The sequence below is a fragment of the Leopardus geoffroyi genome, chromosome X, assembly GCF_018350155.1.
Source record: "Leopardus geoffroyi isolate Oge1 chromosome X, O.geoffroyi_Oge1_pat1.0, whole genome shotgun sequence".
Lineage (NCBI taxonomy): Eukaryota > Metazoa > Chordata > Mammalia > Carnivora > Felidae > Leopardus > Leopardus geoffroyi.
The window spans coordinates 67,233,762-67,258,099 of record NC_059343.1 but is presented as its reverse complement, the minus strand read 5'-3'; the positions used below and the strand labels follow the sequence as shown (position 1 = coordinate 67,258,099).

At 36.3% G+C, this 24,338-nt stretch overlaps 1 protein-coding gene and 1 non-coding gene across 2 annotated transcripts; both read left to right on the top strand.

The window, feature by feature from the left end:
• The first annotated feature begins 11,139 nt into the window (after positions 1–11,139).
• LOC123595489 lies at positions 11,140–11,242 on the top strand. Its single transcript, XR_006711192.1, has one exon. It is a non-coding gene; the product is annotated as a U6 spliceosomal RNA (small nuclear RNA).
• A 2,787-nt stretch (positions 11,243–14,029) lies between these two features.
• Positions 14,030–17,621, top strand: LOC123595079 (SH3 domain-binding glutamic acid-rich-like protein 3). Its single transcript, XM_045472288.1, has 3 exons — positions 14,030–14,173; positions 16,888–17,055; positions 17,458–17,621. The coding sequence occupies exons 1-3, from the start codon at positions 14,126–14,128 to the stop codon at positions 17,521–17,523; spliced, it is 282 nt and encodes a 93-aa protein (XP_045328244.1). The 5' UTR covers positions 14,030–14,125; the 3' UTR covers positions 17,524–17,621.
• Positions 17,622–24,338: the final 6,717 nt, after the last annotated feature.

The window sequence follows — 24,338 nt, the reverse complement described above, 5'->3', positions numbered from 1 at the left end:
ACCAAAAAGTCTCCACCATAAAATTGCTAGAACAGATACATGTATTCCCTGAAGTTGCAGGGTCCAAAATCAATGTAAAGAAATCTGTTGCATTTCTGTACACCAATAATGAAGCAACATAAAGAGAAATCAAAGAATCAATCCCATTTACAACTTCTCCTAAAACCATGAGGTACCTAGGAATAAAGTAGGAAATGAGATACCTGACTTATTTCGCTTAGCATTATACACTCTACTTCCATTCACGTGTTGCAAATGGCAAGATTTCATTATTTTTGACTGCCAAGTAGTATTCCATTGTGTACATATATCAGTTATTCTTTATCCATTCATCAGTCAATGAACATTGGGCTCTTTTTGCTATTGTTAATAGCACTGCTAGAAGCCTTGGAGTGCATGTGCCCCTTCAAATAAGCATTTTTGTATCTTTGGATAAATACCCAGTAGTGCAATTGCTGGGTCATGGGGTAGTTCATTTTTAATTTTTTGAGGAACCTCCACACTGTTTTCCAGAGTGCATGCACCAGTTTGCATTCTGACCAACAGTGCAAAAGGGTTCCCCTTTCTCCACATCCTTGACAACATCTGTTGTTTCCTGAGTTGTTAATTTTAGCCATTTAAAAAAAAATTTAATGTTTATTTTTGAGAAACAGACAGAGAGAAACAGAGTGCAAGTGGGGGAAGGGAAGAGAGAGGGAGACAAAGAATCTTACACAGGCTTCAGGCTCAAAACTATCATGAAAGAGCCCCACAAGGGGCTTGAACTCACAACCTGCGAGAATATGACCTGAGCCAAAGTTGGACGCTTAACCGACTGAGCCACCCAGGTACCCTAATTTTAGCAAATCTGACAGGTGTGAGGTAGTATGTCATTGTGGTTTTGATCTGTATTTCCCTTATGATGAGTGGTGTTGAGCATCTTTTCATTTGTCTGTTAGCCAGATAAGTATTTTGATGACATACAGGAGGGAAAAAAATGAACTCTGAGAGTATAATTGAATGCATTTATAATTTTGAATACTAGGAAAATTAGTGACTTATTTATGCTATGTACTCTTAACACTATTGGGACTTCATAGTGTTTTTTGCTTTTATTTCCCTTGCCTCCAGAGACATGTCTAGTAAGAAGTTGCTATGGTTGAGGACAAAGAGATTGTTGTGCTTTCTCCACTAGGATTTTGATGGTTTCCTGTTTCACATTTAGGTCTTTTCATCCATTTTGAATTTGTTTTTCTGTATGGTGAAAGGAAGTAGTCTAGTTTCATTCTGTATGTCCCTATGCAGTTTTCTGAGCACGATTTGTTCAAGTGACTGTCTTTTTTTCCATTAGATATTCTTTCCTGCTTTGTTGAGGATTAGTTGACTATACATTTGTGAGTCCATTTCTGGGTTCTCTATTCTGTTCCATTGATCTATGTGTCTGTTTTTGTTCCAGTACCATACTGTCTTGATGATTACAGCTTTGTAATAAAGCTTAAAGTCCAGAATTGTGATGGCTCCAGCATTGATTTTCTGTTTCAACATCACTTTGACTATTCAGGGTCTTTTCTGGTTCCATACAAATTTTAGAATTGTTTCTTCTAGCTCTCTGGAGAATGCTGGTGCTGTTTTTAATATGGATTGCATTGAATGTGTAGGATTCCTTGGGTAGTATAGACACTTTAACAATATTTGTTCTTCCAATCCATGAGCATGAATGTTTTTCCATTTCTTTGTGTCTTCTTCAATTTCCTTCATAAACTTTCTATACTTTTCAGCATACAGATCTTTTATGTGTTTGCTTGGGTTTATTCCTAAGCATGTTATGGATTTTGGTGCAATTTTAAATGGGATCAATTCCTTGGTTTTTCTTTCTGCTGCTTCATTATTGGTGTATAGAAATGCAACCAATTTCTGTACATTGATTTTATATCCTGTGACTTTGCTAAATTCACATATTGTAGCATTTTTTGGTGGAGTCTTTTGGGTTTTCAATGAGAAGTGTCATGTCATCTGCAAAGAGTACATGTTTAACTTCTTCTTTGCCAATCAATATGCTTTTTATTTTGCTTTTTTGTCTGTTTGCTGTTGTCTGTTTACTGAGGCTAGGACTTCCAGTTCTATGTTGAACAACAGTGGTGAGATTGGACATCCCTGTCATGTTAATGACCTCAGAGGGAAAGCTTTCAGTTTTCCCCCATTTAGAGTGATAGTAGCTGTGGGAATTTGATGTATGGCTTTTATGATGCTGAGGTATATTCCTTCTATCCCTACTTTCTTGAGGGTTTTTATCAATAAAGGATGCTGTATTGTCAAATTCTTTTCTGCATCTACTGAAAGGATTATATGGTTCTTACCCTTTCTTTTATTTATGTGGTGTATCAAATTGATTGATTTGCAAATATTGAACCACTCCTGCAGTCCAGGAATAATTCCCACTAAAAATTGGTGAATAATTCTTTTAATGTACTGTTGAATTCGATTTGCTAGTATCTTGAAAATTTTTTCATCCAGCTTCATCAGGATATTGGCCTGTAATTCTCCTTTTTAGTGGGTCTTTGGTTTTAGAATAAAGGTAATGCTGGCTTCTTAGAATGAGTTTGGAAGCTTTTCTTTCATTTCTATTTTTTGGAGCAGTTTGAGAAGAGTAGGTATTAACTCTTCTTTAAATGTCTGGTAGAAATCCTCCGAGAATCCATCTGACTCTTATTTGTTTGGAGATTTTTGATAACTGATTCAACTTATTTGCTGGGTATGGGCTTGTTCAAATTTTCTATTTATTCCTGTTATGGTTTTGGTACTGTGTGAGTAGAGTGTCTAGGAATTTGTCCATTTCTTCCAGATTGTCTGGTTTGTTGGCATATAATTTTTCACAGTATTCTCTTATAATTGTTTGTATTTCTGGGTCGTTGCTTGTGATCTCTTTCATTCGTGATTTTATTTATTTGTGTTTCTCTCTTTTCTTTTTGATAATTCTGGCTAGGGGATTATCAATTTTGTTTATTCTTTCAAAACAAAACCCACAGCTTTTAGTTTCATTAGTCTGTTCAATCATATTTTTGTTTCTATATCATTGATTTCTGTTCTAATCTTTATTATTATCCTTCTTCTGCTGGTTTTTGGCTTTATTTGCTTCTCCTTTATCTACCTTCTTTAGGTGTGAGGTTAGGTTGTGTATTTGGGGCCTTTCTTTCTTCAAGAGATAGGCCTGAATTGCAAAGTATTTTTCCTCTTAGGACTGCCTTTCTTACATCCCAAAGTGTTTGGACCATTGAATTTTCATTTTCATTTGCCTCCATGTATTTTTAAAATTACTTCTTTAATTTCCTGGTTGCTCTTTACCCCTGTACCATCATCAACAGAGCTCCTCCTTGTTTGAAGTGTTGGAGTGTTTGGACCTTTAACTAAGTGTTCTTTGATTTGTTTGTTGAATTAAGCCTGGAAAAAAAGGAGAGTGAAACCCTGATCCCAAAAAGAGAAAAGGAAAGGAAAGAAGGAATAATGGACAGAGAATAAAAAACTATAAGGTTGATTTCAAAGAAGAAGGGGAAAAAGGCAGGGGGAAGCAGAAGAAAAGGAAAAAAAAAGAAGACAAAGGAAAAGAATAAAAAATCCTGATCCAAAGAGAGAGAGAGAGAGAAGGAAATGAAAAAAAAAAAAAAAAAGATAAGAAACTATGAGCCTCATTCCAAAAGAAAAAAAGAATGAGGACGAAAATAATAAAAGAGTTATGTTTTGGTGCCTACGAGGTGCTGGCTCCGTTGGTCTAGAGGAAAGGCCAGGTATTTTGGCTCAGAGTCAGTCTTGCCCCAGTAAATATGCAGTTGCCAGGCTTGGAAGGGCAAGGTTTAGTGTAAGTGGGTTACACCTCCACTGGGGGCTACTGTATTGCTCTCTGAAGTCCCACCATTTTGGTGTTGGCAGGGGGAATGACGCCACCCCAATCTCTTGCCTTCACCAGGGATGAAACCCCTGCTGTTCAGGCAGGCAACTCTCATTGAATACCTAAGGCAGTCAAGTTGCCCTGGGTCTTTTCTTTGCCTATGCTTTTTCTTTGGTGTGTTGCTGGGTTGAAAATCCAAAGTCTTAAAGGACCTGGCATGGTGTGTATACACCTCCTCTGGAGTACAGCCTCACCAAACTGCTGATGAAAGGCCTTTGGCTGGCACCTGCAGGGACTTTTGTCCTTGGGGATGCAATAAGCCCTCTTCCAAAAGTACCCCAGGAAAGGGACTGTTCTCTTTCAGTGCACCCCAGAGATCTCTGCACCACGCTATGCACTCCAGGGCCAGCTCCCTCCTCCCCAGCAGTGTCCACCACAGCTCTTTTCCAGAGAAAGTCGCATACTTCCAAAACCTCAGAGTTTGAGCAACAAAGGCTGTTTGCAAAAAGTACTGGGACACTCAGTACTTCTCACTTACCAGTCTGTGGTCCAGAGAGGTTTTCTTTTTGTGCTAATTCAATGATGCACTATCTCAACCTCTCTCTCTTTCTCTCCCTTTTGTCTTGCCACAGAAAGTTTTCCCTCCCCTCTGTGGCTCTGCCATTTTTCTCTTCCTCAGTTCACTTCCATCCACCTGGAACCTGCCAAGCTGTCTGCCTCCAACTGTGGAGATCCTTCTGCCACCCCACAGATTGATTTCCTGGGTGTTCCAAGTAGTCTGACCTCAATACATCTGTGTTTGAGGGATGAGAAAAGCCCAGGGTCCCCCTACTTCTCCACCATCTTAACTCTTCCCTCTAGTCTAGTTTCTTAAGTCAGTCCAGCCAACCTACAGTTGGTTTCTACTGTAGATGTGATATAAGTTCCCTAATTCTGTGGCTTAAAATTTTGTTAGGAGTGCAGAATTTATAATTGTTTCCATAGGAAACATTACACAGACTACATCTTGCTAAAGAATTTAGAAGAATTTCCCAAGGTTTTGATGCCTCTATATTCTACTCTTGAAAGTTTTGAAGGCTAATTTGAGTTACATTATTCCTTATCAAATTGGAAGTCATACGATAGGTTAGAGAGTAGGATTTTAGTGAGATTTCTTCCAAAAATTGTTTATAGAGTTCATATATGTTTTTTTTCCTTATAACTACTAAGCATAGAATTAGAGAGGGGTTGTTTATAAAACACTATACTTATTTTCTTGAATTTTATCTCCATTCAATAGTTTTGAGGCAAGTAGTTTCTCAAGAGTCTCAATGATAGGAGAATGACTCAATGGTATTATCTAGTGAGGGTAAAAGGGGACCATTAAAAGCATCATCTCATATGTGTTCCACAAAGCAACCCAAATCATACATGTTCCTCACATGGTTTCCTCCAATCTGTAAGTCAAGATAATTATGGCACATACTTGTATATGACCAAGATCAGTATAAACTTAGCTGTCTTTCATCCTGTTTTACTGTCTTTGGAATGGGCAATGCAACAAAATTTTCTTTTTTTTTTTTTAACTTTTTTATAATGTTTATTTATTATTGAGACAGAGAGAGACAGAGCATGAGCGGGGGAGGGGCAGAGAGAGGGAGACACAGAATCGCAGGTTCCAGGCTCTGAGCTGTCAGCGCAGAGCCCAATGTGGGGCTCGAACTCACGGACTGTGAGATCATGACCTGAGCCGAAGTCAGACGCTCAACCGACTGAGCCACCCAGGTGCCCCTGCAACAAAATTTTCTAAAAGGGATGCTTTTTTTGCATTTTGCTACAGTTATCTCATTCACAGATTTTATTTTATTTGTATCATTTCTCTGCTTTGCTAAACTTTCTTTTACAACGTTATCTTAATTTTCCTTTTAATCAGGGGGAAATGAATTGTCTTCTATATCTATACATTGCTTTTTCCACATTTTCCCCATCATTTAAAATCTCCTTACATGTAAGTGGTTTGCAAGATTTTGTATAATTTTGTTTTTTATAAAGGAATTCAATTAGGAAGACTTCTACAAGCATTTTATTAGAAAAAAAATTCTAAACAGAAGAGTGTGGTACATTCCTGTAATGTAAAAGAACTCATTCAGGCAGTGTACATTGCCTGAATATAAAAATGAACACTCGTCTCCTACATGAAACACAAGTAACTTAGGGAGGCAGTGTTGCTCAAAGAATAGACAATAGCACCATGAATAAGGAGACTTGAGTCTGCATTAACTTTTCTTTCTCTTTCTTTCTTTCTTTCTTTTGAAATATAATTAAGATACAATGTTATATTAGTTTCAGGTGTACAATACAATGATTCAACAATTCTATACATGACTCAGTGCTCATCAAGATAAGCCATTAACATTTTATTTTATTTTTTTTTCAACGTTTATTTATTTTTGGGACAGAGAGAGACAGAGCATGAACGGGGGAGGGGCAGAGAGAGAGGGAGACACAGAATCGGAAACAGGCTCCAGGCTCTGAGCCATCAGCCCAGAGCCTGACGCGGGGCTCGAACTCACGGACCGCGAGATCGTGACCTGGCTGAAGTCGGACGCTTAACCAACTGCGCCACCCAGGCGCCCCAACCCATTAACATTTTAAAATCAGGTAATTTATTTACCATTCCTGGATTTCAATTTTCATATCAATTAAATAGTGAAAATAATATTCCTTTCCCTTATTCACAGCATTATTGTCAAGATAATATTATATGGTATATATGAAAGTGTTTTAAAAAGTACAAACTTATACAAAAGTATAATTATTTTAATGTATGTATTAAACTGTAATAAATTATTTATTTAAAAGTTTTTGGTTAAAGTGCCTAATCCTTTCTCCATCTATAAATATTGTACATTGTTTTGTACTGTGCTTAATTAATATCATTTGAGTCACACATTGAAAAAAAATACTACACCTCAGAATTTGTACAAGAGATGGATATTTATACATACTTTGGCCTCATGAAAACTTTCTGAGTAGAACTATAAATGTAGCCACTTTTTCATTAATAGAAATAGCTTTGTCAAATTCATGACATTTTTTTTTCATTTTTTTTAACTTTTTTTAAAAATTACAGTTAGTTAAGTGCGCCTGGATGATGCAGTCAGTTAAGCATCTAACTTCAGCTCAGGTCATAATCTCATGGTTTGTGGGTTCAAGCCCCGTGTCAGGCTATGTGCTGATGACTCGGGGCCTGAATCCTGCTTCAGATTCTGTGTCTCCCTCTCTCTCTGTCCCTCCTCCACTCTCTCTCTCTCTCTCTCTGAAATAAACATTAAAAATAAAAAGTATAAATTCCAGTTAGTTAACATAGAGTGTAATGTTATTTTTAGGTGTACAATATAGTGATTTAGTGTTTCCATACAACACCTGGTGCTCATCACAAGTGCCTCCTTAATCCCCATCACCTATTTAACCCATCTTCCAACCCAACTCAGTTTGTTCTCTATAGTCAAGAGTCTGTTTCTTGGTTTGCCTCTCTCTCTCTTCTTTTGTCTGTTCATTCATTTTTTTACATTCCACATATGAGAGAAATCATGTAGCATTTTACTTTCTCTGACTGACTTATTTCACTAGCATAATACTCTCTTAGCTCCATCTATGTCATTGCAAATGGCATGATTTAATTCTTTTTTATGGCTGAGTAATATTCCATTGTGTGTGTGTGTGTGTGTGTGTGTGTGTGTGTGTGTGTGTACCATATCTTCTTTATTAATCTATTGATGGACACTTGGGCTGCTCCCATGATTTGACTATGGTAGATAATGCTCCTATAAACATTGTGGTGCATGCATCCCTTTGAGTTAGCATTTTTGTATTCTTTTGGTAAATACCTAGTAGTTGAATTGCTGGATTATATGGTAGTTCTATTTATAACATGTTGAGAAATTTTCATTCTCTTTTCCAGAGTGGCTGCACCACTTTGCACTCCCCCCAACAATGCAAGAGTGTTCCCTTTCTCCACATCCTCACTAACAGCTGTTTCTTGTGTTGTTGATTTGAGTCATTCTAGCAGGTGTAAGGTGGTATCTCATTGTAGGCTAATTTGAATTTCCCTGATGATCAGTAAATTGTGCATCTTTTTAAAAAATTTTTATTTATTTTTGAGACAGAGAGAGAGTGAGAGTGAGAGCATGAGTGGGGGAGGGGCAGAGAGAGAGGGAGATACAGAATCTGAAGCAGGCTCCAGGCTCCAAGCTGTCAGCACAGAGCCCGGTGTGGGGCTTGAACTCACAAACCATGAGATCATGACTTGAGCTCAAGTTGGAAACTTAACCAACTGAGCCACCCAGGGGCCCCAAATTGAGCATCTTTTTATGTATCAGCTATCTGTTTGTCTTCTTTGGAAAAATGTCTATTCATGTATTCTTCCCATTTTTAAATTAGATCACTCATTTTTAGGTTGTTCAGTTTCATATGTGCTTTATATACTTTGGATACTAACCCTTGATCAGATATGTCATTACAAAAACCCTCTCCCATTCAGTAGATTGCCTTTTAGTTTTGGTGATTTAGTTTGGTGATTTGCTTTGCAGAAGTTGTGTTTGTTTGTTTGTTTGTTTTGTTTGTTTGTTTATGTAGTCCCAATAGTTTATTTTCAATTTTGTTTCCCTTAACTTGGGAGACATATCTAAAAATAAGTTGCTACAACTGATGTCAAGGAGTTTACTGCCTATGTTCTCTTCTAGAATTTTTATGGTTTTCTGTCTCGCATTTAGATCTTTCATCCATTTGAATTATTTTCTGTGTATTGTGTCAGAAAGTGGTCCAGTTTCATTCTTTTGCATGTAGCTGTCCACTTTTCCCAACATCATATGTAGAAGAGACTGTCTTTTTTCTATTGCATATTCATTCCTGCTTTTTTGAAGATTAATTGGGCATATAGATGTGGGCTTTTTTTTCTGGGTTTTCTATTCTGTTCCATTGATCTATGTGTTTATTTTTGTGCCCTGTACCATACTGTTTTCATCACTGCACCTTTGTAATATAACTTGAAGTCCAGAATTGTGATGCCTCCAGCTTTGCTTTTCATTTTCAAAGTTGCTTTGGTTATTTCGGGGTCTTTTGTGGTTCCATACAAATTTTAGGATTGTTTGTTCTAGCTCTGTGAAAAATGCTGGTGCTATTTTGACAAGGATCGCATTAATGTGTAGATTGCTTTGAATAGTATAAACATTTTAACAGTATTCTTTCAATCCATGAACTTGGAATGTCTTTCCATTTCTTTGAGTCTTCTTCAGTTTATTTCACCAGCGTTTTACAGCTTTTAGAGCAGAGTTCTTTCACATATTTGGTTAGGTTTATTCCTAGGTAACTTATGGTTTCTGGTGCAATTGTAAATGTTATCAATTCCTTGATTTCTCTTTCTGCTGCTTCATTATTGGTGTATAGAAATGCAACAGATTTCTGTGCATTGGCTTTGTATCCTGTGACTTCACTGGATATATATCAGTTCTAACAATTTTTTGGTGGAATCTTTTGGGTTTTCAATCTAAGGTATCATGTCATCTGTGAAGAGTGAATGTTTGACTTTTTCCTTGCCAATTTGGATGCCTTTTATTATGTTTTGTTGTCTGATTTCTGTGGCTAGAGCTTCCAGTACTATGCTAAATAACAGTGGTAAGAGTGGACATCCTGTCTTATTCTTGACCACAGAAGAAAAGGTCTCAGTTTTTTTCCCCTTGAGGATGATATTAGCTATGGGTTTTCCATATATGGCCTTTATGATGTTGAGGTATGTTCTCTCTACCCCTACTTTGTTAAGGGTTTTTATCATGAATGGATGTTGTATGTTGTAAAATGTTTTTTTTTCTGCATCTTTTGAAAGGATCATATGGTGGTTCTTATTGTTTTTTTTTCTTATTAAAGTGATGTATCACATCGATTGATTTGTGAATATTGAGCCCCCCTTGCAACTCAGGGATAAATCCCCCTTGGTCATGGTGAATGATCTTTTTAATGTATTGTTGGATTCATTTCACTAGAATTTTGTAGAGAATTTTTGCATCTGTGTTCATCAAGGATATTGGCCTCTATTTCTTTTTTTTTAGTTGTGTCTTTATCCTGTTTTGATATGAGGATAACGGCCTCACAGAATGAATTTGGAAGTTTTACTTCCTTTTCTTTTTCTTGGAATAGTTTAGAAAGAACAGATATTATTTCTTCTTAATTACCCTACTATCCAGTAATTGCATTACTAGCTATTTACCCAAAGACTGTAAAAATACTATTTCAGTGGGATACATGCATCCTGATGTTTATAGCAGCATTATCTACAATAGCCACTTTATGGAAACAGCCCAAATATCCACTAGCTGATGAATGGATAAAGAAGATGTGTTATATATAATATAAACTTATATATTATATTATATTATATTATATTATATATAACAGTGCTGTTACACACACACACACAGACACACACACACACTGGAATATTACAGAACAATACAAAAGAATTAAATCTTGCCTTTTGGAATGACATGGATGGAGCTAGAGAGTATTATGCTGAGTGAAATAAGTCAGTCAAAGACAAATACCATGATTTCATTCATATATGGAATTTAAGAAGCAAAATGAATAAGCAAAGGGACAAAAAAAAGAGAAAGAGGCAAACCAAGAAACAGATTCTTAATTATAGAGAACAAAATGAGGGTTACCAGAATGGAGGTGCATGGGAGGATGTGTTAAATAGGTGATGATGATTAAGGCGTGTACTTGTTGTGATGAGCACTGATGAATCACTACATTGTACACCGGAACCTAATATTACACTTTATGTTAACTAACTGGAATTCAAATAAAACTTAAAAATACAGAAGCTCTTATTTGAATTTTACAAAGGAAACAAAGACAAAAAAGTTTATATACTTGTTGAATTTCACAAACATAGTAAATGGTAGAACTAGTATTTGCACCAAGCAATTGGATTTAGAATCCACTTACTTAACAGTACACCGTATTGCCTTTATCTGTACTAATGGAATGGAAGTTGCAGAACAACATATACAATATGATTCCATCATGTATATGTGCCAGGCATTTTTCTAATACTTCACATACACTAAGTAGTATAACCCTCATAATATCTCTATAAAACATATTATAATTTCCATTTCACCCATGAGAAAATGGAGGCACAAAGAAGTTATATAGGATGCACTATATTACACACTTGTAAGTGGTAGAGTCTGGGATTGAACCCAAGAAGCCTCACTTCAAAGCCTGTGTAATAGTGTTCACTTTGGCAGTGCATATACTAAAATCAAAACAAAACAGAGAACATTAGCATGGCCTTTGTGCAAGGATGACACGAAAATTGATGAAGCATTCCATATTTTTTTAAAAAGTAGACTGTATACTTAACTTTCATGTTATAAGTGACTTTTATCCCTTATAACTGACTTAATAAATGTCATCATGTTTGTGAAAAATGATACAAATCAAACTGTTAATAGTGGTTTCCTCTGGGAGGAGGATTTTAAAGAGAAGGTGATAGTGTAATTTTAATTTTTACTCTCTATATTTCTATGTGGTTTGACTTATAAAATGTGCATGAATTCATGTATTATTTGTATGATCAATAAGTCATGCACATTGTCAGAGCTTGGAGTTGAGGCCACTGGCTACCTGATGAACTCAGAATTTGATCAATTTAAAATATATAAAAGGACAAGAAAAAGTATACTAATTTCCTTAGAATATATTTTTTCCAGTCCCACAAGTTTCTGTCCCATTCTTGAGAATGATTTGAACTCAGATACAAACTGCCCAAGTAGACAGGGAAGCATAAACAAACATCTACATAGATGATACTTTCAGTTACAATTATCAATACAGTTTTTTTAAAAAAATAATTACTTCAAAATAATTATCAAAAACATCCTATATAATAGGTTAATTCAAATTTTGTATGTCATACCAACCAATTTACTTTAGGTTGTCAAAGATAACCTATTATATGAAATAGTGCATTAATTTAGCTTGACACCAAAGTAAGAGCTCACAGCAAAATGAGAAAATAAGTCACAATCTCACACCAGAAGGATAATGAAAACAATAAAAAAATTAGATTTTATATCACTGCTATCACAAAGAAATATCAAAAGAAAATGGAGATCTCATATTGTTCCTAACCTAGACTCCTTCATTGGTTATATCCATCTCCTTTGCCTCTCTCTCTTATATCCAAATTCTAGCAGTCCCCTGTCCTAAATATCTTTCCCTTTCACTATTGTCATTTTATTTTTGTATTGCTGCAAGTGCTTCCAGTCTTTCCCCCTTTCAAGTCCACTTGATATTCTAGATTGATCCACCTTTCACACAAAGAGCTAAATGCTTCAGAGCTCTCTAATCATCCATGGATTAATAATAGATATAATTTATTGAGTGCTTCATAAGTGAAAGATGCCCTTAGGCAACATCTCCAACTTATTTAATCTTCACAGTAAATTTGCAAGTTAAGATTTTCAACATTTTTATAAAAGAAGAAACAGCCTTGTTTTCTTTGAAAAGACTATACGTCAAAATCTAACATGAAACCTGATGGCCTATGTGCTTTTTCCTATTTATTTCCTCAGTTTCTATTCCTCCACTTGCTCCCAAAGCTCCAGTTACCACATTGCTTCATGACTGTTCCTTCTACCCAAAACTTCTTTATTATTATAATTCCTGGATATACTACACATCATTCAGGTTTCAGTTTAGCTCTCACTTCTTCAGGGATACCTGCCTTGACCCACCTAGCCTGATTTGGATTTCTGTACATTGCATTTATCTCACTTTAAAAGTTATCACTCTGTGAGTAACTTGAAGGTAAATGCTTCCTCTTATTCATATTGATATGCTTGTTCCCAAACATCACGCAAGCAGTCAGATACTTACCAATAACAATTATTATAGGGGCACTTGGGTGGTTCAGGCGGTTAAGCATCCATCTTTCGCTCAGGTCATGATCTCACAGTTCCTGAGTTAGAGCCCCATGTCAGGGGCGCTGACAGCTCAGAGCCTGAAGCCTGCTTCAGATTCTTTGTCTCCCTCTTTCTCTGCCCCTCCTCTGCGTGCACTCTGTCTCTCTCTCTCAAAAAAAACCATTATTTTTTTAAATAATAATTATAATTTTCTAAACTAACGACGTCAGACCATGTGCCAAACACTTTTACATACTCAGTTCATTTAATCCTTATAATGATGCTGTCATGTAGGTGTCACTATTCACATTTATACACTAACGATTGAGAAATTGACATTCAGAAGGAAGTAATTTGCCCAAGATCTATAGTTATCAAGTGGTAGAACCATGGAATCCAAATTTGCTTAACAGAAAAACTGGTGCTAAAATTCTTTAGTTCTTTACTGTCAATTTCCATTGCTCAATTTTGGCAAACCAAAGAAATCCTGCAAACATTATCACTATCTTCAACTACTTGAAAATAAAGGCTAGAATAATGAGCTACGAATGTATTGAAGAAGTAGACATTAAAGCACGAAGTCATTGTTTTATACCAGGTGTAGGGAGGAAGTGCTAGGAGAGTCAGCGACTATTGAACCCACTATTACATAAACCAAAAGATCAAATCATAGGAAAGCTTGCTGTCTTCAGGAAGGGAGGAACATGGGAGTGGGAAAGTAGTCACCTCCCCAAGCTAAGAAAAAAAGCATCAAAGGTTGCTATGGTGGTCCCGTCCCTTCCTGTCCAAGTAAGCATTGGCGCCACTTGCTCTGTCACTACAAATTTAGGGAATACAAGTTTTAATATATCTCTTTATTTGCTATAACATTGTATTTTGATCATTTTCTCCCTCAGGTGTCTCAGCCCTTCATTTGCGGCTGTGGTTGCCAGATAAAAAACAGCTCATGTTTACCACCATCCCTAAGCAGGGAGTGGGAGAATGAGTAGCAGGAATACAGAGTCCACTAATTCTTCCATCCAGTCCTCCCCTGTGCCTCCCCGGCCGATGAGGGGAGAAAAGAGGCCTTAACAGAAGTTTATCACCCCAGAGTTCATGCCCTCTCCCCCAGGCTGGCAGTCACGACGCTCCAGTGTTCCTGCATCACGAGGGCACTACTTTCCCAGCCAATCCAGAGTGTACAGGCCAACGGCTCTTAGCAACAGTCTGAGAAAAGGCACAGCCAGGTTTTGGGACTTCTATTAGCTCAGCCTTAGGCGGTAATGAAGTGACTGACTCTGGGTTATTTCTGCAAAGTAGCCTTTAAGTGGAAACGATGAGCTCCATTAAAGTCTATTACACCAGCGTGTCAGGGTCTAGAGAGGTGAGTGGAAAGAAAAGCGCCTTAGCCGGCAAAAAAGACTAGAGTGAAGACATTCTAGTTGGGGACTTCAGGATTGTGCTAGGGCATTACCATCTCCTTCTTGTCTTTCATTCTTCAGCTCCTTCCTCTCTAGGTTTTCAGGAATGGGAGGTGCAGTGGACAACAGAGAATGTGGTTATTGCCCTCACCCTGGTTGTGCTCTAAGAACTGACTGCTTTGGGAGGTTTCTGGGTCCCGAGTTCAGCCAACTTTATTATTTCCAGTAATTTTGCATATGTTTCAAATGGAAGAGATAAAGAACCTTTTTCTTTAGGATGTTTAGGATGGGAGATGGAAGAGCTAAAGAACACTGTTTAGGATAGGAGAGGGAAAATGCCAGTGAGTAAATGGCCATAATCCTCAGAGAAGATTGGATAACCTCAAAAAAACAAACTTAATTTCTAAGAAGAATATGTATTTGCATAGATAAGACATGTCTTAGGTTACAGTTTAGATGAACTATTTTGACCATGTTGTAGGAAATATTGTAGAACGGTGGTTTCAAACAACAATATATTGTGAGCCACATGTGTAATTTTAAATTTTCTAGTAATGACTTAAAAAAAGAGATGAGATTGATTTTAATATATTTTATTTAACACAAAGGTTACAAAATGTTATCATTGCAACATATAACCAATATTTAAAAAGAGATGTTATGTATTTCCATATTAAGTCCTCAAAATCCAGTATGTATTTTGTACTTACAGAACATTTCATTTTGGACTAGCCACACTTCAAGTTCTCAATAGTCACATGTGGCTGGCTAATGGTTATCACAGCTCAGCTATACAAGGAATGTTATATGTCTAAGAACCTCATTCTGCAAAGTTTTTGGAAAAGCATGAAAACTGAAGAATTTAGAATGGATTATAAATGGCTAACATTCATCACACTCCTTCGGTGTGTTAGGCACCATGATAGATGCAAGGAGCAATGAGATTTTATCTCAGCCTAGAAATAGTGCATTGCTTCTGCATAAAGCCTTAACAACTAAGGATTTCACCTGGGTACTAAGAAACAACAATAACAAGAAGCAGTTTTAAAACGAAAATCATGGACCTTTTGACTATTTTTAACATTGTAATTTATGTTATTGGATATGGTACTAAGATTCTATAAGAGGGAATGATTTGAAATCATTAAGGACCATAATGGATGCAGCAGAAGATTCACCCAACTGTTGGTCTGTGTCTCTCAAACTGTAACATAAAAATCATCTGGAGGGCTTGTTAAAACATTCCTGAGAACCATTCCCAAATTCTATAGTTTTGGGGTGGGATAAGGCTGATGACGCTGGTCTTATAAATCACACTCAGGTTAGCACTAGTCTAAACAACTGTTTTCATAATGTGGTTCCTCTAAAAAGAGTTTTGAAAAAAAACACTATAAAAATGTGACTTAAGTCACATGAATCATGCTTTTGCAATTTTGAAGACTAATGAGCCTCAGAAAGTAGAAATGTTGCATGATGGAATTTCAGAAACTTCTCCACTATCAGTTGGAAATAGACAAGGTTTTCTAAGCCTGACTGGATTATATTTTTAAGTCATCAAACAAAAAACCTTCTGCCATGCACTTTCACAGAAGTCATAATTGAATAAACTGGGGTTTGTACTTGTCAAATTGATTTTACATATGTTTTCTTATTCTAGCATCACAGATTTTATGTGGCAAAATTGCCCAAGATTGTCATGTGAAAATGTAGAAAACTCAAATTTTAAGATTTATGTTACAGTTATTAACAAAAAATGTACTTATAAACTATTTAATTTTTTTTTATATTTTATATTTGAGAGAGACAGACAGAGCATGAGCGGGGGGGGGGGTTGCAGAGAGAGAGGGAGACACAGAATCTGAAGCAGGGTCCAGGATCTGAGCTGTCAGCACAGAGCCCGACATGGGGCTTGAACTCATGAACCGCAAGATCATGACCTGAGCCGAAGTCAAACGCTTAGCCAACTGAGCCACCCAGGTGCCCCTACACTATGTTTAAAAGATAACCAATTATTACAATTATACTTTGGCAGTAGTGTTTCAGGGTAAAAGACAATGGGGGTGGATATACAGCCTTTTATAACAGATAACAGATATGTAAAGTTCATATAGGAGGACATAGCAAGAACTGACCACTTTTATTCACTCACAGTTTTTGTAAATCTTAATCCTCTGATTTATTTTCTCATTCTGTAGATTTTATCTCCTCACTTAGGCATAGTCTCCAATTATTGTTAAGAACATGCAGTTTGTTCTTTTAAATGTAAAAACCTGGTATCCTATTCATTTCCTACACAGGACTACCATAGATATTAGCATAAATTAATGCAGTGATGAGCTGAAATGTGTGCTTCAACTGTTAGCAGAATGTTCATACCATTTCATATGAAGTTTGAAATCAATATGGTAAATATTTATACCCCATTAGACATTTTTAACTCCCACTGACACCTTACTGTATTTCTTCATATACATATTAAACATATATACTATATATGTGTGTATGTATATGTGTTTATCACAATAAAATTACCTAATTTTGCTGCTCAAAAAAATCACACCATTAAAATCTATTACCCTACCATAGCATAATGGATAGGGAAAATAAAAATAAAACATAAAACATTGGGGCCAGTTGATTAACATCTTTCCATATCTTTATATCTTTGTCTGTCTAGGTGAAGCAGAGACAGGAAGAAGTTACCAGAATTTTAGATACTTACAAAATAAAATATGAATTAATAGATATTTCTGTGAGTTTGAAAATACTTCAGGAAATGAGGACTAAAGTTTCTACCCCTAGGGCTCTGCCACCTCAGATATTCAATGGCCAAGAATATTGTGGGGTAAGAGTAAATTTCCATTTTTATTTTATTTTCATTTCGTATTTTAAGATTATATAAATGGGGAAACAATACATTTATGGACTGTGAGGGTGAGGTTTTTTCATTTACATAATAACTTAATTGTGTTCCTGAAGATAAGGCAATGTGTACTTCATTATGAAAAATACCATAAAAGGAAAGTATATCATGCTGCTTGTTTGGAGATACACAGTATTTTTCACCATACGTTATAGGATGAAATAACTGATACCTTGGGGAAATTCTTTTAACTAACTTAGCTGGTAGACATTTGCAAAGGCCTAGGCAAGATAATTAGCAAACTGACCTTGACACTTGAATTTAATTGTTTCATAAGTGAAATTATCAGCATTGATGTTACAAGTTAATTTTAATTCCTTTTAGGATTTTGAAATGTTTCACAAGGCAAAGGAGAACAAAGAGATTCTGAAATTCCTGAAGATGGAATGAATGTGCAGTGATGATACAAAATATGTTTACCAAGGTAGATCTGCATATACTTCCATATACATTGGTTACTTTTAATTAAAAAAAATATGAGAGCTTCATAAGGTTAATTGATATCTAGATTCGTTTGCAATCACTAACATGGGGTCTTTTACAATTTCAATTTTGCTTTACAATCATTTCTTTGTTACATAGTGAACATTTTACAAAGATGTGTAAAAAACATTGTTAAACATTTATCAAGATCAAACTTCTCTTTATTTGACTGTACAAATGAGTTTAATACCTTTTTCCTTTTGCAAACTGATTAATTCATAATATGATTTTAGCAAAGTTATATATTTGATATTTGGTGTATGTGGTTTTATGCAGAAAAAAATATGTCTTTCAGTGGATACATACCAAACTGTGATAAATGTGGCATTGGATGTAACAGGGGATCAAATGTGTGTAGTTCATATGAAATAATGAATAGTAACTAGAAAATAATGTCAAATATATTAACTAAGATTCATAAGCATCACGAGAGTATAAAATCTATACTTTTCATACAAATAGAAATACAAATTTTCTGTTTTAAATTATACTGCTTTAATTGAAGAAATTCATACTAAATTAACTGTTGAAACACATGTGAACACAATTTAAAACTGACAGTAAAATTGTAAAAAATACACTTCAGTTTTGCAAAGAAAGTTTTAAAGGAATACATTCATTACCATAAAAACAAAAAGGTTTTCCTAGAAAAGTCTCAGAATAGAAAATATCTGACATATTCTCATAAGAACTTTAAAGGAAAATGAAATCATGGCCAAGTATCAGTTATATATGTAACCCAGTTAGTGCCTGAAAAAACAAATACAATAGAATCTTGGATTGCAAGTGACTTGTTCTGTGAGTGTTCTGCAAGGAGAGAAAACATTTATAATAAATTTTAACTTGATAAATGAGTAATGTTGCAATACAAGTAGTACGTGATGCGGAACGCCACATGATCACAACTGAGCCAACAGTTGTTGAAATTTGCTTTCTATACAAGTGCTTTTGATTACAAGCATGTTTTCAGAATGAATTATGCTCACAAACCAAGGTTTTTCTGTGTAATAATTCCAAATCAACACTTAAATGGTTTCATCCTTCACCTTCAATTTTTTTTCTTCCAAGATTTTACTTAAATTCAAGTTAGTTAACATATAATGTAGTACTGTTTTCAGGAATAGAATTTAGTGTTTCATCATTTACATATAACACACAGTGCTCATCTCAACAAGTGCACTCCTTAATGCCTATCACTCATTTGGCCCACCCACCCCTACCTCCCCTTTAGCAACCTTCAGTTTGTTCTCTGTAGTTAAGAGTCTCTTATGATTTACCTTCCTCTCTATTTTTATCTTATGTTATTTTTCTTTCCCTTCCCCTATGTTCATCTACTTGGTTTCTTAAATTCCACATATGAGAGAAACAATATGGTATTTTTCTTTCTCTAACTGGCTTATTTCACTTAGCATAAAGCACTCTAGTTCCATTTATGTCATTGCAACTGGCAAAATTTCTAATGATTTCAAAAAGATTTCATTCTTTTTGATGACAGTAATATTCCATATTATATGTATACATCTTCTTTATTCATTCTTCAGTCAATGGACATTTGGGCTCTTTTCATAATTTGGCCATTGTTAATAGTGCTGCTATAAATATTGAGGTGTATGTGCTCCTTTGAGTAAGTATTTTTGTATCCTTTGGATAAATACCTAGCAGTAAAATTGCTGGTAGTTCTATCTTTAATTTTCTGAGGAACCTCCACACTTTGTCCAGAATGGATGCAGCAGTTTATATTCCCACCAAAAGTGTAAGAAAGTTCCCCTTTCTCCACATCCTCAACAACATCTGTTGTTTCCTGAGTTGTTAATTTTAGCTATTTTGATGTGTGTGATGTGGTATTTCATTTTGGTTTTGATTTTAATTTCCCTGATGATGAGTGATGTTGACCAGTTTTTCATGTATCTGTTAGCCATTTGTATGTCTTCTTTGGAAAAGTGTCTCTTCATGTCTCTGCCCATTTCTTAACTGGGTTATTTGTTTTTTGGGTGTTGACTTTGACAAGCTCTTTATAGATTTCGAATACTAGCTTTTTATCTGATATGTCACTTGTGAATATCTTTGCCTATTCCATAGGTTAACTTTTACTTTTGTTGATTGTTTCCTTCATTGTGCAGAAGCTTTTTATCTTAATGAGGTCCCAATAGTTCATTTTTGCTTTTATTTCCCCAGTGTCTGGAGACATCTGTAGTAGAAAGTTGCCATGGCCAAGGTCAAAGAGGTTGCTGCCTGTGTTATCCTCTAGGATTTTGATGGTTTTCTGTCTCACATTTAGGTCTTTCATCCATTTTCAATTTACTTTTGTGTATGGTGTAAGAGGGTGGTCCAGTTTCATTATTCTGCAGGTCACTGTCCAGTTCTCCCAACAGCATTTGTAGAAGAGACTGTCTTTTTTCCCATTGCATATTTTCTGCCTTGTTGAAGAATAGACCATAAAGTTGTGGATCCATTTCTGGGTTTTCTATTCTGCTCCATTGATGAACATGTCTGTTTTTGTGTCAGTACCTCACTGTTTTGATTACTATAGCTTTGTAATATAACTTAAAGTCTGGAATTGTGATGCCTCCTACTTTGATTTTCTTTTTCAATATTACTTTGGCTATTCTGGGTCTTTTCTAATCCCATTCAAATTTTAGAATTGTTTGTTCTATCTCTGTGAAAAATTCTGGTGCCATTTTGATAGGGATTACATTGAACGTGTTGATTGCTTTGGGTAGTATAGACATTTTAACAGTATTAGTTTTTCCAATCCATGAACGTGGAATGTTTTTCCATTTCTTTGTGTCTTCCTCAATTTATTTCATAAGCTTACTATAGTTTTCATCATACAGATCTTTTACCACTTTGGTTAGGTTTATTCCTAGGAATTTTATGGTTTTGGGTGCAATGGTAAATAGGATTGATTCCTTAATTTATCTTTCTGCTACTTCATTATTGGTGCATAAGAATGCAACCAATTTCTGTACATTGATTTATATCCTCCAATGTTGCATAATTCATCTATCCATTCTATTAGTTTTTTGGTGGAATCTTTGGGCTTTCCATGTGTAACATCATGTTGTCTGTGAAGAGTGAAAGCTTGTCTTCTTCCTTGCTGATTTGGATGTCTTTTATTTCTTTTTCTTGTATGATTGCTGAGGATTCCAACACTATGTTGAACAACAATGGTGAGAGTGGACATCTCTGTCATGTTCCTGACATTAGGAGGAAACCTTTCAGTTTTTCTTCATTGATGATGTTATTGGCTGTGGATCTTTCATATATGGCCTTTACGATGTTGAAGTATGTTCCTTCTATCCCTGCTTTCTTCAGAGTTTTTATCAAGAAACGATGCTGTATTTCGTCAAATGCTTTTCATGCATCTATTGAAAGGATCGTGTGGTCTTTCTTTTTTTATTAATGTGGTATATCATGTTGATTGATTTGTGGATATTGAACAACCCTGCAGCTAAGGAATAAATCCCACTTGATCTTGGTGAATAATTCTTTTAATGTATTGTTAAATTCAATTTGCTAGTATCTTGTTGAGAATTTTTGCATCTATGTTTATTGGGGAAATTGGTCTGTAATTCTCCTTTTTAGGGGGTTCATAGTCTGGTTTTGAATCAAGGTAATCCTAGCTTTATACAAAGAGTTTGGAAATTTTCCTTCCATTCATATTTCTTGTAACAGCTTCAAAAGAATTCTGTAAATGTTTGGTAGAATTCCCCTTGGAAGCCATCTGACCCTGGACTCTTGTTTGTTGGGAGATTTTTGATTACTGATTCGACTTCTTTACTGGTTATGAGTCTGTTCATTTTTTTTTATTTCTTCTTGTTTCAGTTTTGGTAGTTTATATGCTTCTAGGATTTATCCATTGCTTCCCAATTGCCCAATTTGTTGGTATATAATTGTTCATAATAGTCTCATAACTCTTTGTATTTCCATTGTGTTGGTTGTAAACTCTCCTCTTTCATTCATGATTTTATTTATTTGGGTCCTTCCCTTTTTCATTTTGAGAAATCTGGATAGGGGTTTCTCAATTTTGTTAATTCTTTAAAACATCAGCTCCTGGGCGCCTGGGTGACTCAGTCAGTTAAGCATCCGACTTCGGCTAAGATCATGATCTCACAGTTTGTGAGTTTGAGCCCTGTGTTGGCTCTGTGCTGACCTCTTGGAGCTTGGAGCCTGCTTCAGATTCTGTGTCTCCCTCTCTCTCTGCCCCTCCCCTGTTCATGCTCTGTCTCTGTATCAAAAATAAATAAACATTAAAAAAAAATTAAAACACCAGCTCCTGCTTTCATTGATTTGTTCTACTGTTGTTGTTTTCTTTTTAATATCATTTATTTCTGCTCTAATCTTTATGATTTCCCTTCTTCTCCTGGTTTTGGTGTTTATTTGCTGTTCTTTTTCCAGCTCCCTTTGGTGTAAAGTTGGGTTGTGTATTTAAGACATTTCTTTTTTTTTCCATCTTCATTATTCTCCATAATTTTATCTTCTTTTTTTTTTTTAATTTCTTTCAACGTTTATTTATTTTTGGGACAGAGAGAGACAGAGCATGAACGGGGGAGGGGCAGAGAGAGAGGGAGACACAGAATCGGAAACAGGCTCCAGGCTCCGAGCCATCAGCCCAGAGCCTGACGCGGGGCTCGAACTCACGGACTGCGAGATCGTGACCTGGCTGAGGTCGGACGCTTAACCGACTGCGCCACCCAGGCGCCCCCATAATTTTATATTCTATATCATTGAATCCCTGCTATAGTTCATCCATCTTCACCATCATGGCATCCATTTGAGATTTCATCTTGGATATAGCATTTTTTAAATTGGCCTGACTAGACTTTAGTTCTTTTATCTCTGCAGAAAGGGATTCTGGTGTCTTCTATGCTTTTTTCAATCCCAATTACTATTCTTGTATTCGTGATTTTAAATTTCTAGTTCAGATATCTTACTTGTATCTGTGTTGATTAAATCCCTAGTTGTCATTTCTTTCTGTTCTTTTTTGGGGAGGTGAATTTCTCCATCTTTTCATTGTCATTTCTTTCTGTTTTTTTTGGGGGGGAGGTGAATTTTTCAATCTTTTCATTTTGGAGGAAGAAAAAAATAGTAAAATAAAATTAAACATAAAAATTGAAAATGAAAAAAAAAACCCAAAAGTCAAATAAAGGAAATTAAATCCTAGGTGTGTTTCAGTCTTCTTGTTGGGAGAAGCTTGATAGAAAAGAGAAAAAAAAATAGAAAAGAAATAAAAAAAAACTTAAAAAAATTAAAAATTAAAAACAAATTTAAATAATAAAATAGAATATAATAAAATAAAGAAAATATAGTAGAATAAAAAATTTGCTCTTTCTGTGTCCAAGAAAGAAAAAGAAAAGAAAAAAACAAAAGGAACACAACATAAAAACTGTAGCAAAGAAACAAACAAATTAATAAACAAAATGAAACCCAAATGAAGCTAGATCCAGTTTCCCCCAGAATTGCAACTTTGCAGCACACTATGGTCCACAGTGGGTGGTAAGTGGGTGATAAGGATTTTTGCTGGTCTTCTGGGGGATGTGCCTGGAGGGCACAGGTGGGCAGGGCTTAGTGTAACAGCTCTGTTCTCCTGCTTAGCATACTGGGGTAGATCAGTGTGAGTGTGCTAGAGGTGAAAATGCCTTCACCCCACTCTCTAGCCTCCAGAGGGGGAATTTCCACCTTTACAGATGTGCTATCAATTACCCCTCTGTCTCAGGCTTCTGTCAACTCCTTGTCTTTACTGTGTGTTTAAGCAGTCTGACTGCCAGGAGGTGCCTCCCTCTAGAATTTTATCTCAGATGGGGCTGTGCTTCAAAACCCCACATTTCAGAGACCCCTGCGGTTTGGACTCACCCTGATTCTCTGGAGAAGGGTCTTGCTGAGCAATGACTGGGTACTGACTTGTCCCAGAAAACATCTGCATGATTGCATAGTGGCAGAATTTGTGGTAACTCACAGCATACCGCAGGTGCCAGATTTTGATGCACTCATCTGGCATCTTTGTTCCAATATCAGTAAACGTGGCAGCTCTCTTGGGTATACTGGGATTTTTGCCCATGGGGAGGCTGTATCGCCTCTACTAAATGCACTGCAAGCAGGAGAACTGCTTCTCCCTGTGTGGCACATGGACCCCTCAGACTGTACTGCCTGCTCCTGGGGAATCATCTTGCTTCCTTGCCAGAATACTGATAGGCACTGAGCTCTGAAACTTCAGACTCTCCTTGTGCTTCACTATTTATATAAAACTGGTGGTATTGAAATCCTCTCATTTTTCCTTGCCCATGATTTTGGGGAACAGATTTTGTGTCTTCTGTGTTTCCAGTCTTTCTTTCTCTCTTTCTCTGCAGCTACTTTCAGGGGGAATGCTTTTCTTGTGCAATCTCAAAGCATTGCACTGTCTTCCCCTTTCTCTTTCTCTCTCTGTCCCCTCTCTGCAAAAATAGCTCCCTACCCACAGTGGCACTGCTGCTTTTCACTCCCCCTGCATTTATCTCTCTGCATCATGTACCTGCCAAGATCTCTGATTCAAATTATGCAGATTAGGGGCTCCTGGGTGGCGCAGTCGGTTAAGCGTCCGACTTCAGCCAGGTCACGATCTCGCGGTCCGTGAGTTCGAGCCCCGCGTCAGGCTCTGGACTGATGGCTCAGAGCCTGGAGCCTGCTTCCGATTCTGTGTCTCCCTCTCTCTCTGCCCTTCCCCCATTCATGCTCTGTCTCTCTCT

Coding starts and splice junctions, on each gene's coding strand:
- LOC123595079 (XM_045472288.1), top strand. CDS start 14,126: ATGAGCTCCATTAAAGTCTATTACACCAGCGTGTCAGGGTCTAGAGAG. Junction 14,174..16,887: donor GCGTGTCAGGGTCTAGAGAG/GTGAGTGGAAAG, acceptor TTGTCTGTCTAG/GTGAAGCAGAGACAGGAAGA. Junction 17,056..17,457: donor ATGGCCAAGAATATTGTGGG/GTAAGAGTAAAT, acceptor AATTCCTTTTAG/GATTTTGAAATGTTTCACAA.